General features: G+C 48.9%; 1 protein-coding gene across 1 annotated transcript in view; it reads right to left on the bottom strand.

The window, feature by feature from the left end:
- The window catches only part of AQR (aquarius intron-binding spliceosomal factor), an 877,350-nt gene that overhangs the window by 699,126 nt on the left and 162,022 nt on the right, over positions 1-16,202 (bottom strand). Inside the window, exons 12-14 of the mRNA XM_069638728.1 lie at positions 10,316-10,429; positions 2,801-2,904; positions 2,583-2,685 (exon numbers count right to left, since the gene is read on the bottom strand). Coding sequence (XP_069494829.1) covers positions 2,583-2,685; positions 2,801-2,904; positions 10,316-10,429 — 321 coding nt within the window. The remainder of the gene's footprint in view (positions 1-2,582; positions 2,686-2,800; positions 2,905-10,315; positions 10,430-16,202) is intronic.

The following is a 16,202-nucleotide window of genomic DNA, read 5'->3' as shown; positions in this document are numbered from 1 at the left end:
GGCAGTGGACATGTTCGAACAACTACTGTGTAATTTTTTTACCGCAGACTGTGTTCACATTCCCGGTTGTGCACAATAGGGTCCCCTAAGTGCTAACTTGGTGGCTCCTTTCTTTTTTTTTCCATTTCTAGCATGGCATTTTTTGTTAGCCCTTCTTCTAACATTCTGGGATGGGGAGGTCTGTGTGTGTGTTTTGCCTTTAGCAGGAACAGTTGGGTGTCCCCACCTAGGCTCCATTATGTCTGGGCAGGCAGGAAGTGGGGGAGGAGTTTTTCACTCCCTTGACCTTTGTCTGCCTGAATGGAACCAGTTCCAACTGGGGGTCCGGCTGTCCTGATTGGACAGCCACCCGCCCCTTTCTGTAAACCGCTGAGAGAGATTGTAGAGGAGCGTGTGCTGAAACTGAATAAAAGGTGAGGTTTCTAGGGTGAAAGGGAAGTCGACCACTGGAAACTGAAGTAACCAAAGAAGAAGATGACCAGAGACGCCAGAAGACCCTTTACAACACCGTGAAGCGACCACAGCTGTCCTACCCCCGTTTTCTATACGACAGAGGAACTCTGAAGAGGACGACTCGTTCCCTTTGACTGGTGGAAGCAACCAGTCCTGAGACCAACTATTACCTGAGCCAACTCCTGAGCTGCTGTGCCTCTCCAGAGCTGGAGACGGCAAATACCAGGAGACCTCTGACCCAATTGCAGTGCATCGTCTTTCGAAGACTGAATGCGTCTAAGTCTTCGCTCAGATCTAGATGAACCTCCAGAGACACAATCAGATTCATCCAAGTCTCAAGTCTCCTCAACAGAGTGTAGGACTCCAGGAATCAAAGATTAACTGGGGGAATCATGTCCTTTATTGGTGCTGCAGAAAAGGCCCCAAAAAAAACGCAGACTGACCACAGAAGCTGAAGAAATCTGTGCCAGATGTCCTCTCCCAAGACTGCTGCTGAGACGACATGTTCATTGTTCCAACTTTTGTCACCAGACCAAGGAATCCGGAGACCGGGTCGATCACTGCTGCATAGAGGAGAATCGAGCCACAAATATTTCTTCTAACCTAAGGTACTGTGGGGTGAAAAGGTATTTCTTATCTTGACCCAAGAAGTCGCTCCAGAGCATTGGAGTGCCCAAAGGGGTGTACAGTGTGTCCACTCTTACCTCTGACCCAAGCTGCCAGCTTGTGTCCCTTTGCAAGTTCATTCAACAGCATCTCCACCATTGTGTCAATTCTTTTATCATCTTGAACTTGAGAATGAAACTATCCACTGGAACTTTTGCTGTTTCCATGCTTCATATGACTTTGCGCTCCCGCTCAACTGACTTTTGCTGCTAGTTAGAAATTGAACTTTAAAAGCGTTAAGTTTACTCAGAAACTGTCTCTAAAACCTTAAGCTCTGCTCCTATTTGACTAACCAGCTGTTTTTCTTCAAAAAAGACATCAGTTATCAAAACCACATACGATAAATACAATTACCGTATATCTTTGTATGTGCGTGAGTGCACGGTATTACCAATAATAGGGAAGAACTGTCATTAGTGTCAACCTCTGTAACAATTGTAACTGCAAGCAACTACAAACTAAGCAGTGGCCTTTGACAAGTCTCTACAAGTAATCTTATGTGTTTTGGCTTAATGATCCAAGTATTTTAAAACATGAGGCTTCAGAACCCCTACAAACAAAAATTCTGCCTTAACGCATTACTCCAACCGTGTACCAATGATGCATCAAAACACACTTTGCGCTCATTGTATCAACACACGCAAAATAACACGAACACCGAGGCATCGCAGAAGACTGACCACCTTACATTTAAAAAACATACTTTCATCACACTGTAAGGGAGGGAGGTAGTCCTGTTGACAGGTACACCAACCCAGGGCAAACTAAAGTGTGCGTCCATTGCATCGGTGTCAATAAGCCATGGAACCAGTGAATGCTGCATTTTACAAATTAGGCAATAACGGGTTGAGAACAGAGTGGCAGGCCTGAATGAAGTGCGATTATCATTATCTTTGTTAGCAATCCAAAGCGTTGACAAACAGGGTAGGAAAAGGGTCGGAAGAAGAATGGCGGGGCACAGTTGGCCTTAACGGACCTCAAGCTGAGCTCTGAAGCCTGTGCATCAGAAGACTCAGTGCCGAAACAGCCAACACCTCACCGGTTTAGCAGCTGTCCAAATTGGTATCTTGCAATTTACAGAAATGTTTTTGTTACAGTGAACATTGTGACCAATGAAAAGAGCAGAAAACAACCCCCACTCTTGCTCAAAAGGTGTTCTCGCTGCATCACTAACAGACCCGTTTCAAAAAACAAAAATGGTGGCCATTCTTTGGTTCCCAAAATTCTCTTTGCTTTTATACATATCACCAGCCTTGGGTTCTAGGAAGAAATACTGTGTTAAGTGACCTGGCCTGGGCCATGCCACTCTGACCCATCCCCGCCTCCAACCTCCCAAGGAAGAGAGGGTTCCCGTAGTACGTTTCTTCCATTTCCAGCACTGTCAATTAAGCCAGCAAAGTAACAAAAATACATCACAAGTAGAAATAAAGTTAAGCGATTCCATTCCAGATGTTTAGTCTTACCAGAAGTTCCAGAAGAAACTCCTTCTCATAGCTAGTTTCCTCTCCCTCAGTCAAGGCAGGCAATAAGCAGAGGTATGACGCCACCCGGTGGAGGGTGTTGGGACTGCAACACAAAGAGGCAAAAAAAAAAGTTTACAATGCAATGGTGAAAAGAATACCGGAGTTGGATTAATGCTGAAAACGGAAGCAACTCAGAAAGAAGGTGTTAAGGGATGTACCTGAGAGGGCCAAATAATTTAATAAGCGATTCTCGAGTGTCCACTGCAGCCACATTCGAAAGTGCAAAGTTGTAAAGCTCTGGAAAGTGAGCAAAAGCTGCTCTCTGGAAAGACAAAAACAACGGCTAGTCAATGATATGATATGATATGATATGATTTGGTATTTATAACGCATCTGTGTTTCTAGGCGCCACAAGACAAAGGAGGGGAGACAGAGGGATGACAAGACAACGATCTTACTAGGCCTTATGACATTGAGATTGTGCAAGTGCAAAGTGAAAGTGCAGGGGAGAGGGTGAGGGAAGAAGCGTGCAGGGAAGGGGTTAGAGCAGTCCAGGCAGCAGGGCGGCAAGTGCAAGGACAGCAGAGGACTACACACAGGTGCAGTCCCAGACCAGAGGTCATGGGTAGGCCAGAAGGAAGTGCAGGGTGACTGGTCAATAGGAGGAGGGGGCACCCTGTGAGACTCTGAGGTCAACCTCGCCACCATTCAGGACCAGCAGACAAGTAGATCAGTAGAGGAGAGGGAACGAGAAGGAATAAGTAAAAGGTCTTGAGCAGCTTCCGGAACTTCAGGTGATCCGGCTCAAGCCTGAGAGGGGCAGGGAGGCCATTCCAGAGGGAGGCACCTGCGAGGAGAGAGATCTACCCCCACTATCTGTTTGGAGAAACGTCTGACCCGCAGAGAGTTTGAGGTAGCTGGGTGCAGGCTCTAGAAGGAAGGTATTTAGAAAGAGTGTTGGATATAGAGAGGGCCACTGCCCCAGAAAGCCTTGTGGATGATGCAGAGGGTCTTGAACTTGATCCTTGAGGCCACAAGGAGCCAGTGGAGAGATTTATTTCAGAGCTGGAGAAATGCGGTCCCTGGGCTTGAGGCCAAGGATAAGTCTCATAAGTCTCACGGTCCTATTCTGGATTAGTTGAAGAGGGTGAAGAGTACAGTTGGGAAGATTGAGAAAGAGGCTGTTGTAGTAGTCCAACCTGGAGAGAACCAGACCTCTGGCGATAGTGAGTTTCCGGGGGAAGGTGAGAAAGGGTAGGATACCTCTGAGGAGGTGCCGCTGGAAGTGGGCCTTCTTGGCAAGGTCCGTGATGTGAGCAGAGAAGGAGAGAGTGGAATCGAAGATGATGCTGAGGTTTTTTGCCTACAAGTGGGGTAAGGGGAGGGGGCCTGTAAGGAACTCATGGTGGCAACAGTAAAGGCAGACACAAGGGATCACAGTTCAAGGGTACTTATGAAACTGTTTAAATGGGTGAGAAAACGCCTAATCTAAACCTAAATCTAAGATGGGCGCAAGCTACAACCATCAAATAATAATATGGCAGTCCTAGTGGTGTCGTGTCAAATAAAAAGGGCCTATACTAAAAAAAACTATTGCCAATCCTTACCGCTAAGTTACAAAATAGTGTGGGATAATGTTTGTTAGGGAGAACTCTCAGAAATGTGCCAATTTCCTTCTACCATAGAGACCCCCCCAGCTCTTTTGCTGGACTTTAGGACTTTTTATCTCTCGTGTAATTTTAATGTGATTTAATTTATTGTGCTTTTTAACTTTGGAGTCTGACAAACTCCATAGGCATCATCTTTACATTGTGTCACACAGCACCTTCAGTGCAGTGGCACAGGGAAGTCTCTAACATTTCCCCAAGGTTTGAATACTTTCTCTTGGTGAAACTTCTGTTTCCAAGAGCAGTAAATTTAAAATGACTTTACTTACAATTTGTAACTTTCTAGACACAGCACACACTATCTTACCATAGGGTGCTGGAGGGGTTACTAAGTATCCCATTTGTCTAGTTTCTCAGGTAACATTTTTATGTTACCCTTCCTATAATTAATGGCTGGTGGCAGTGGTTTACTTTTTACTACCATTGTATGTTTTTACTGCAGGCTCCGTTCACAGCCACGGTAAGGCACCCATGGGTGCCCATTTCGTCAAACTGGCCCTGGTCCTCTTTTTTCACCATTTCTTGAGATTTACTCTGCGTGCCAAACCAGGTTTGGTCTCTTTGTTCATTTTGTCTTTGGCGGGCTTCACGAGTTAAGTACGCCTCTGGCCCCAGTAAGTCTGGTAGGGGCAGGAAGTGAGGGAGGGAGGTAGGTGCCTGGCCGGACAGCTACCCTGCTGGGTGATTGACAGCTAGGCTGGAATGAATGGGAGAAACCTGCATAAAAGGCAAGGCTTTTTGGCTTGGAAGGCAGAGTCGACCACTGGACAAAGCAATCCAAAGAAGAACTTGGAAGAGACGCCTGCTGCAACTCCTGGAATGTTGGTTTGCCCAGTGAAGCCCTGCTGCTGTGCTGAAGCTCCGAATTCGCCTCGACTAGAGAAGCCCTGCAAGGACGACTTCTCCCTTTGAGTTGGTGGAACCAATCAACTCCAAAGTAAGCCGGTCTGGATATCCTCTCAAAGCTGGTTGTATTCCCACTGCAGTTGCTGCTGGAACCGAAGAGCCAGGGAGAGGAACACCAGATTGTGTTTGTTGCTTTTAAGTCAGACCTGAGCGCTAGGAAGATCCTCCGTACTTCGCTGATGCAGAACTGACCAAGCCTGAGCCACCTCAACAGAGTGCTGGACCCCAGATGCGAGGAAAGTCTGAAGTGGTATCCGAGAACCGCAGTGTTGCTATTTTCTGTCAGACGCGAGGAGCTGAAACACTGAAGAACCGCTGAATCGAAGTTTGCCCATTGCTGCCGCTAACCTTCCCATTGCAGAGCAGGAGTCCCCAGACGTCGTCCTCTTCTCCCCACGACTGAGGCTCAGGAAAAACAGGGTCTTCAGAGCTGCACAGGAACAGAAGCCAGCTGGAACCATTTCTTCTAACAAGAGGTACTGTAAAGTCTAAGAGAACTTACCTCTTGTTGAGTAGCCTTACTTGCTCTCTGTTGAGACCTGTCTTGGTTACCTTGCAGAGTTGCTAAAAGCTTTGCCCCTCACAAGCCTCTCAGTTTGTGGCCCTTGAAGGGCTCTAATTTCTACAAACATTTCTATAAACATTGTGGAAGACTTTTTACCTACCTGCAAAGAAGATATTCAGCTCCACTTGACATTGTGCAATTAACATTGGCTGCCCCTGCTCCCTGAGAGACTCCTCTTACCTCCGACTTTGTGCTTTGGAAGGTGTTTAACAGTACTTGCCCATTTATGAATTATTTGTTAACCTTCGTTTCATTCATCTATTCTATCTTTTACACCTAACTCACTACTGCTTTAAATGTACCAGTAATAAATCAATTTCCACAGTGTCCTAGCTATGCAAGTCACCCGAGGGTATAGGAAGCGTCTGTGTGCCATCCCAATGGGTGTCATCTGATTTAGAGAAACTGAGAGTGTGTTTTGAAGTATATTTAAGTGTGACATGTTTTGCTCCCTTTCTGAAGAAGGCTTATATAACTGATTGTGAAATAAATGAATAATTGTTTTATCAAGAAACCTTGAATGGAAGTGTTTATTTGAATAACTGTAATGTGAAACTCTGTGTCACAACATTGCTGCTCACATTGACCGCTCTTGAGATAAGCCTGGCTGCTCGACCACACTACCAACCTGTGTAGTTCAGACTTATACCAAAGGTTGGGGTCCCTATTGCCAGTAGGTCAAGGTTATTGTAGTGCACACAAAGGGTACTGCATACAATCTTGCCTAACAATGTTCACCAGAAAAGAAAGAAGTGTTCACAAAAATGATAAGTCAAGATGGTATAGCTGAGGTCTCCCTTACCCACGTTTTTAGAATGGGACAAGCTGGTACTCCTGAGTACAGCACACCTCTGGGCTTCTACAGCACTACCAGGACATTCTGTGGCCAAGTCGCTTTCATAAACATTCTCTTGCCTCCGAGGGCCTGATGTGTCAAAAATAACAAAACAAAAGTTCCTTTCCGTAACCTTTTACATTGGGTGCTAACTCTTCACCCTTGGATTCCCCTCAACCGGGCTCCGATCCCTCTTCAATGTTAAACTCCCTCCGTTCTACAATCTTTCACTGTATACATCCCTCAGTCGGGTTCACTCTTGTCAACACAATGTTTACAGGGTCACAGGGTTTCTTCACCCCTGGATCCCCCCTCAATCGGGCACCGATCCTTCTTTAATGTTAGCCTCCCTCAGTTGGGTTCACTACGGCCAGATACATGGTTTACTTTGCTTTCTCACAATGCAGAATTCACTTTCCTTAGCTTTCTTCTTAACAACGTGTCAGAAACATTAGATTGTACAAGGGGTTTGACTCGACCCTATTAGGACTACTTTGACACTCTGTGTCGGGCTCATCTCGGGCCTCTTGGTTTTTATAGTTTCTTCAAAAGGGAACCAGCCAGTATCTTTCGAATGAGTGCACACATGGAGCTGGTCCACTCTGCAGCTGGTCTTTCCCTGGGCTTTCGTAAGCGTACAGAAGTTTTGTTTAGAAATTCTTTCAATTCATATCATGTTGCCGTTTGCAACCTTCGCTCAACACAGTTCAGTTTATTATCAGTGCTCTCTCTGACCCACTGGCTGTGCTGAACTCTTTGGTGTTTCTTGTCTCTGGAGTCAAGGACAGTACCACGGTAGCAAGTGCGTCTCCCCGCCTTGGTTATCAGTGCAGGAGGGCTCTGTGCACTGACATCTGTTACACCACACACCAGCTGTAGTTCCCGGTCTTAGGATTCCTTTCACGGAGGCCTCGCGGGTCTGGGTCGAGAAGGGCACTTCTCACCTTGCGTTCTCTCAGGTCTCGCCGCCTTTCTACTCTGTTTGAACTGCCATCCTGGAATAGCTTCTTCCTCGTGCGGTTGGCCCTGCTCCCAGTTTGCTCTCGTGCTCTGCCTTTTATCCCTGTGAGGAAGGGAAAGGGCCATCAGGCGTGAGTAGTTATTGTCAATTGCCTGACTCTGCCTGACCCTTCCTTTAGGACTTGTCAGGTAAACGGCTCTGGTGTTAGTCCGTTGTCTTTCATAGTGTAAAAAAGTGTTTGTCCAGAAAGGGGGTGACTGGCCGATTCGGAAGGGTGGGGTTTGTGAAATGAATAGAGGGGATTGTGGGAACGGTAGTGTTTTGTCAAAGTTGACTGGGAGTCTGGGAAATAATAATCAGAAGGATGGGAAGACGATTGACTAGGAGTACTCGGGTAGGAAACAAGAAGATAGGGATTCTGGAAGATGTAGTTTACAGGGTTTGAGTTCCTAATAGGTTTACCAGATGCAGAGGGTTTGTTGGATTCGGGTAAGGGAGATTCATTGAGTGGAAGGGAGGTAGATTTGGCGCAGCCGACAAAAGCTTCAGGGACTTTTTCCTCCTTGCCCTTCTTCCTGGTACAATACTACATCTCGCCTGGGGGAGTCCCCCGAGCATAACCCCGAGCACCCCTAACCAGGTGATGCTCCCTCGCTCCTCCACCCCCAGGGTTGGGATCTGGGAGGGTCAGCTCTTCTCTGGCCACCTGAATAAGGGATTCCCGAGGTCTACTTGAGAGAATACCCTTAAGGTTCTTACAGGGCCCAAGGAGGGCGGCCAGAGGGAGCTAAGAAAGGCAGGAGCAGGGGTGCCACTGAGAAGGATCTCCGTCTTACTGGCATGAAGGCAGAAGTCGTTAGAGGCGCTGAATAGAAACGGATAGACAGTCAGGAATGAGCGGGGAGGGAGAGGAGACTGAAGGTAGCCTGAAAGAGGTGTGCGTCATCCGCATAACACTAAAAGTCAGAGGAGGAAGTAGAGATCAGGTGGGACAGGGGCGCCAGATAGACTTTGAAGAGCTAGGGTGAGATGACAGAGCCATGGAGAACACCACATGTGGAAAGAAGTGGTGGAGAGAATGGACCAAAGTTCGACCTGGGAGGGTCGATCCAAGGGGAAGGAGTCTGACTAGTAATGGCAGGGTTCACACTGAGACGGTTGATCATGGTGGCGTGACTGACCATGTCAAAGGCAGAGGAGAGGTCAAGGAGGACAAGGACAGATTGTGAGCTGGAGTCAAGGTTGGAGAGCAGATCTTCACAGGAGTTCAGGAGAGCAGTTTCTATGCCTCTGGCCGATCTGAAGCCAGATTGATGGTCATGTAGATAACCAGCAGATTCAGGGTAGAGGTTTAGCTGAGAGATGGTCAGTTTCTCCAGGAATTTGCCAAGCAAAGGACCGATGGAGATCGGGCGATAGTTGGCTGGGCAGGAAGCATCAGCAGAAGGCTTTTTCAGGAGGGAATGCGCAAGGGAGTGCTTGAGAAGAGAGGGGTAAGAGCCAGTAGTAAAGGAATGATATGCAAAAATCGGCCAAGGCTGGAGCGAGGGAAACAATGTTGTCCTTAATGGTTCTGGAGGAGAAGGGGAGCACCTGTTTGGATTAAACTTTCATAGACCGGACTTGTCTAGAAACATCATCAGGTGTTATAGGAGAGAGAGAGAAAGAGAGAGAGAGAGAGAGAGAGAGAGAGAGAGAGAGAGAGAGAGAGAGAGATATGGCCAGAAGGGGGCCTGAGAGAGAGAAAAAGAGAGAGAGAGAAAGAGAGAAAGAGAGAAAGAGAGAGAAAGAGAGAAAGAGAGAAAGAGAGAAAGAGAGAAAGAGAGAAAGAGAGAAAGAGAGAAAGAGAGAGAGAGAGAGATATATGGCCGAAAGGGGGCCTGAGCGAGGTAGAGGGAGAGAGATGAGATGAGGATAACGTGGACAGGATGTCCTGAGTTTTAGTGGTGAAATGAGAAGCCAGGGCCATACAGAGGGCCTGGGTAGGAACAGGAGAGATAGAGACTGCAGTCAGATTGGCCAGCTCCTAGCAGATTTTAAAAAGTTTGGCTGCGCTGTTAGAGGTCGCGGAGAAGCAGCCTTGAATGTGGACCATCTTCTTGGAGAAGATGCAGTCTGTATGCAATCAGTATACAGATCCACTCGAGGCAGGAGTTACAACATTTGGGGCGTGTGTGAGAGGGTGTACAGTATGTGTGGCTATGAAATTAACATGCATCAGACTACTGCTACAACTTTTTGAGCATTCCAACTCTCAGACGTCCCCTCTATGTGCAGACTGCAACTTACTTTATTATTCAAACTATTTTACGACAACTATCTTGTGGCTAATAAGGTTATTTAAATACAAGCACTAAGGATTTCACCAAGTCATCTACAGGATTTTAAAACCCCTTCATTATGGAGAGACTGAATCTGAGCATGGAGGCTTTTCGGTGGTATACTGGTGAAGTGCCAGACCAGGAGATGCATCTTAAGAGTTTCAGTCCAATCCGTTGACATGGATTCTTCTCTGGACTAGTACAAAACTGGGGGTTGCTTGAGGTCTTGCGCAGAAGGGCTGTGACCTGGCCGTTCCGGCAGGATTTACCGCTTTGGGATGGGACCAAGCCTCATTTGCATATGGTCTTAGCCCGTCTGGAATGGCATAGCAGGCTGAAAAATGATGGTCAGAAGGGTTGCCCAGAGCTTTACCAGTGGTGTTTTAGTCAATCACAGCCCTCCAGCCATCCCTCTTATGTGCTGCGTTCTTCGCTATGCCACCCGCTATCTGGTCCTGCATGCACACGGTCTCCTCACCTGCAAGGATGTGATTCTGTCATAGTGGATTGTGGTCATCTCATTCTCAGTCAGCGCATTCCCTGTCTGATCATTGATCTCGAAGCCGGCGTAGAACTTCAGCATATCCAAAAGCTAAAAAAGATCACAACAGGTTTGAGCACAGACACTAGTCGACCAAGGAACACCCCGCTTGAGTTCTGCACAGCTCGAGGGAGGCAGGGATCACATTGAACTAGTGCTTGGTGGGATGAATATTGAATTTTCATTCAAGCAATACAAAGTTAAAAGGGGCGTGCTGGGGCCTCACAAGCCACACCAACTGCAGATTTGATCAGGGAAGTACAGTTCATAGAGCAACACAGCACACACATCTGGTCACAAGTAACAGATTTACACAGTTAGCCATACTTGTAATAAAGCATAAATGTCCAAAGCACTGGTAGTAGCAGCAAAAACAATACCCTAGAGCAATAGGAGGAAAGTGAGAGTGCATTGAGTGGGATAGGAGCGTCAGATTCTCCCATCCTTGACTTTGATGGACATAAGTCAACATTTGTTGCACCCAAAGGAAAGCACGGGGCAAGAAGCCACTGGGAAGCCGAATACAAGATGTGGGGCAGAAGGGTTGAGAATATTGAGAACACAGAAAGAAGCAGGGAAATGGCTGGAGCAAGCGAGAATCGGCGGATGCAATGCAAGAGGTGAGTTTTCCATTATAAAATGGACATAGCCCTACATTTCCACATGCCTTACTTTGACAAAAGGATTCCAAGAGCAAAAAGTTGCAGAGGGTTAATCAGAGAATTGGCAAAACATTTTCTCAAAGGAGCAGTGCTCTAGAAAAGTCCACCCCTCATTCATAAGTGTACACAAAACTCATGTCCCCACTATTAGGTTCCCAACTATCAGAAATCATTCAACAGCTGACATTTTAGGCAAGTATCCACATTTAAAACACAGAATCAGGAAATATTCCAAGATGTTTTACCTGCCCAAATTGCAATCTTAAAGATTCTAATGTCTTGGAGCCCTAAACTGTGCTGTACCCAGAGCATAGCTTCAGAACTGAATGTGGGCACACTCATTTTAAGGGCTCCACCAATTCTTTTATCATGTGGACTGCCACACTTGGATGGAGCCATGGTGTCAAGTGAAATGTCCATACCACTTCAGGCATACGCACGACTAATAGTAGCTGGTATGACAAATCCAGGGAATTCATCACTTGTCACCAAGATGGAGCCACTTTGAGGCTCGGGAGGTGACCTTGCTACGCAAATCATCCCCTAGGGGACAGGGCAAGCGGGATCTAAAAGGGGGTGTTCCTCCCCCCTTTTAGTGGACAAGGACTCCCCAATGCACCAGTTTACAACATCTTCCTTGACACTAAGGTCCTAGATGATTTCTGCACATATGAGCTGAAGAGCATGTTAACATAGGGGGGGGCTTTAAGTGTGCTTGGTAGTGCTACTAAACGCTCCTGGAGGCCTGAACAACCCGACCAATGGTGTTGTGTCTCTTGGTGCTAGGAGTGACCAAAAGGGGCTGAAACCCTTACCAGATGGGGTGGAGCTGCTGCAAAGCAAAGCTGCGGCTGTGAGAGGGCAAATCAGAACAATGCTTTGCACAGCCTGTGCCTTGGCTTTAGCACAGAGCTAGCATAACCTGGAGGTGGGACCACATCCCATACGTGGTGGGCAGAGAGCCCACGGAACGCAGCCGATCCAGAAGCGCTGGGAGTCCCAAGCCTAAGGTCTCTGCTGGAAGGGGACCAATCACTGCTGACGCGGTGGCCCGATGCATTTGAAGCACGACTCTCAACCGGAGAAGGAACAGCAATGAACCGACAGCCCGAGAAGCACAGAACCAACACACTCTAAGCCACCTCCTTCCCTGACATAAAACACTGCAGAGACCCAGGTATGTGGTTCACACAAGCAAAGGGAGGAGGATGGACGAGCTATGGAGAGTTCCAAATGCGAACGAGGACGAGAAAGCTGAAGAAAGCAACTAAAGACCCCAGTGGGGGTACCAGAGATTCGAGAACAATGGAAAGACCCAGAGGGGGTGCACACAAAGCAACAATACAAAAGGGGTTGTCAAATAACAAAGGGAGAAAAACACGCTGAAAGGGTGAAGCTGAATCTACTAACCCACAAGGGGTTACCGAATACAAAAGAGAAACAGTCTGAGGTGGTGAAATTGAGTCCACCAAGCCACAAGAGGCTACCGAATTTCAAAGGGAGAGGAAAGCTTTCCGATGGGGTGAAACTGAATACTATAACCCATGTGGGGTTACCAAATATCCAATTTGGGGAGAGAGATAGAGAGGGGGGGAGAAAGAGAGAGAGCAAGAGAAAGTGAGAGAGAGAAAGAGAAAGTGAGAGAGAGAAAGAGGAAGAGGAAGAGGGAGTGGGAGAGAGAGAGAGAGCGCGAGAGCCGAAGCGAGGGAGAGAGAGGGGAGAAACACACTAAGGGGGTGAACTGGAAGACAAACAATTCGTGAAGGGACACCAGAGATCAGAGAGTAAACAAAAAACCAAGAAGGTGTGAACCGGAGCTGAAGGACCTGCAAAGTCAAATAGTAGACTTTATTAATAGTTACTCACCGTAGTGACTAACATACTCCTAGTCCATAGTACCCTTTCCTCCATAGGGCGTCCATCGCCAGGGACAGGAGATGGAACCTTTTTCACCAGAAAAAACCTTCTTGCGCTTTAAATTTAGAGGCGCGGCCCTGGGAGCATGTGCTCCGCTGACGCCGCCCACCGGCGCCACTCCTCAGTCCCCAATGACGCGTTGATAATATTAGCATTGCCTAATGACACCAGTATTAGGGGGGAGGATGGTGGGACGTATGGAGGAAAGGGGACTATGAACTAGGAGTACGTTAGTCACTACAGTGAGTAACTATTAATTACTCCTACGTCCCGTCCCCTTTCCTCCATACTGCATGGGCGATTACAACGGAATGTAGCCCAAGGGTGGAGAGGAAACCCTCCTTAAGCGAACAAGTTCCTTAGAACCGCCTGTCCGAAAGCTGCGTCTGATTTAGAGCAGGTGTCCAAACAGTAGTGCCTAAAGAAAGCCGGTGGGGTGGCCCAGGTGGCTGCAGTGCTGATGACCTGCCACGGAACCTGCCGCTGGAAGGCGACTGCCGTGGCCTTGGCTCTGACCGAGTGGGCGTGCATGTTAGCTGGAGTGGTTTGTGCTGCCCCCTCATAGGCCTCCGTGACGGCCGAAACCATCCATCTTGCTATAGAGGCCTTGGATGCCTGATAACCTGGCTTTGACTCCCTGAAGGTGACAAACGGAGCGTCCGACTTGCGGAAGGTCTTGGTCCTGTCCAAATAGAATTTCAGAGCGTGTCTAACATCCAGACAGTGCAAGACCCTCTGAGCATCGTCCTTGGGATCGGCAAAACACGCAGTTAAGACTATTCCTCGTTTAGATGGAAAGCGGAGACTACCTTCGGTAGGAACGCGGGGTGCGTTCTCAGGACGACCTCATCCTTGTGAAAAGTAGTATAGGGTTCTGATGCCACCAGAGCCTGGATCTCGCTGGCTCTGTGAGCAGAGGTGAGACCCACGAACAAGGCTGTTTTAATTGTGACCAATCTGAAGTCCGCGGAACAGGGCGCCCAACACTACACGGACGTCCCACACGGGGTGTGGCTTCTTGATGGGCGGGTAGAGCGTGGTGATGCCCGCCAGATGCTGTCTCACCACTGGGTTGGAGGAGGAAAAGACCTCCTCCTCAGAATTCCTGTAGGCCCCTATGACTGCCAAGTAGGTGCAGCAAGTAGGTTGCGGCAGGTGTCGATTTGTATCCCCGAGTGAGCGAGGAGTGCCGAGAATGAGAGCACATCGTCCAATGTGCAGGTAGGGGGGGGGGAGGTCTATCTCTTTAGAGTCTGCCCAGAGACAGAACCTGGTCCATTTACTCTTGTACTTGCTCCTATCAGCCTTGCTCCTAGCACCCTGAATGATGTCCAGGTTGGCCTGCGACAGTTTCAGATGCTTCAGTATGACTTGTTCAGGAACCACGCTGCGAGGGCTAATTTCTGTGGAGTGGGGTGGATGACCCTGCCACCCTGCTGCGAGAGGAGGGGAGCTGGGCCCAGCGGCAGGTGAATGGGGGGCCTGTCCGAGAGGCTGAAGAGGTCCAAGAACCACGGTCTTGCCCGCCACCATGGAGCTATCAGAATGATGCAGAGGCGACATGATTCTCTTATCTTGCAGATCACCCGGTGGATCAGGGGTGTGGGAGGGAATGCATACGCTGTCATGACATTCCACTGTATCTGGAGTGCGTCGCCCAGGGAGCCGGGGCCCTGCCCCTGCCAGGACGTGAACTGCTGGCACTTCCTGTTGGACCAGGAGGCAAAGAGGTCTACCTGCGGATGCCCCCATCTGCTGAAGACCCCGAGCAGGACCTGATAGTTCAATTGCCATTCATAATTGTCCGCGCCCAGTCTGCTGAGGCGGTCTGCTTCCAGGTTGGACTCGCCCGGGTGGTGGATTGCAGTCAGGTAGATGTTATTCTCCAGTGCCCATTCCCACATGCTGACCGCTAGGCTGCACAGAGGATGAGACCTGGTGCCACCCTGCTTGTTGACATAATACATACTGGTGGAGTTGTCCATCTGGATGAGGACGACCTTGCCCCCAATGAGCGGAAGGAAAGCCTTGAGAGCGAGCCAGATAACCGTCAGCTCCAGCCAAATGATATGAGATTCCTGCTCCTGCAGGGACCAGACTCTATGGACAATGTGGTTGTTCAGCGTAGCTCCCCAGCCTTCCAGGGAGGAATCCATGGTGATGGTGGCCTGAGGGGGCACCTGCCGGAAGGGCCTGCCAGTCCAAAGGTTACAGTCCCTGGACCACCAGGTGAGGTCCGGGTAGAGAGAAGGAGGAATGCCGAGCAGCTCTGCTTGGGAGCCCCTCTTCTGATTCCATGATGCTGCAAAGTGCAGCTGTAATCACCTCATCTTTAGCCTCATGTGGGGGACGACCAGTAGGACCGCCGCCATGAGCCCCAGTAAATGCTGGGACCACCAGGCAGAGGTCACCTCTTGGCTGAGGAAGTGGCTTACGGCCCTCTTGATTTCCATGATCTTGTCCTCCGAGGGGAAAACTCTCTCGAAGCTTGTGTCCCATATGAGGCCCAAAAAGGTCAGGCTCTGAGTAGGCTGCAGCTGAGACTTCTGGAGGTTAAGAGCGGCGGAAGTGAGTTGCACTGCCTCTGAAGATCTTGCCCTGATGAGCCAGTCGTCCAGGTACGGGTAGACGTGGTGGCCCTGAGCCCTAAGGAGGGCCGCCACTGCATTCATTGGTCTGGTAAACAACCTGGGGGCTGAGTTGAGTCGGAAAGGGTAGAACCTTGTATTGGAAACGGCAGCCTGGGATCCTGAACCGCAGAAAAGATGGTTGAGGCTGCCAAATAGGGACGTGTAGATAAGCATCCTTCAGATCCAGAGAGCACAGCCAGTCTCTGCCACACAGTGTCTCCGCTATGAGTGCTGGCCTAACAATCTTGAACTTTTCAAGAGGGAGGGAGAGGTTGAGGGTGGAGAGGTCCAACACAACTCTCAGGCCAGCCTGGCTCTTCTTTTGTATGGCGAAAATCCTGGAGTAGAAGCCCAAGCCTCGCTGGGAGGCTGGGACTTCTTCCACTGCCTAGTTCTCGATGAACGACTGAATTTACGCCAATAGAGTTGCTGTCCCAATCTGTGAGAGTGGAGGGGAAGAGGGAGGAGAGGGAGGAATTGGTAGGCGCTACCCCGTAGACACTATGGATAGGATCCAGAGGTTCGCCAACTTCTGATGCCAAAACTGTGTGTGAAGGGCAAGCCTGCCCCCCACCGGAGACACGTGGACCTGAAGGGACCTGAAGGGGCGTGTCA

This window comes from Ambystoma mexicanum, chromosome 14 (genome assembly GCF_040938575.1).
Source record: "Ambystoma mexicanum isolate Mex_15411 chromosome 14, UKY_AmexF1_1, whole genome shotgun sequence".
NCBI classification, from domain to species: domain Eukaryota; kingdom Metazoa; phylum Chordata; class Amphibia; order Caudata; family Ambystomatidae; genus Ambystoma; species Ambystoma mexicanum.
This window is presented reverse-complemented; position numbering and strand designations above follow the sequence as displayed.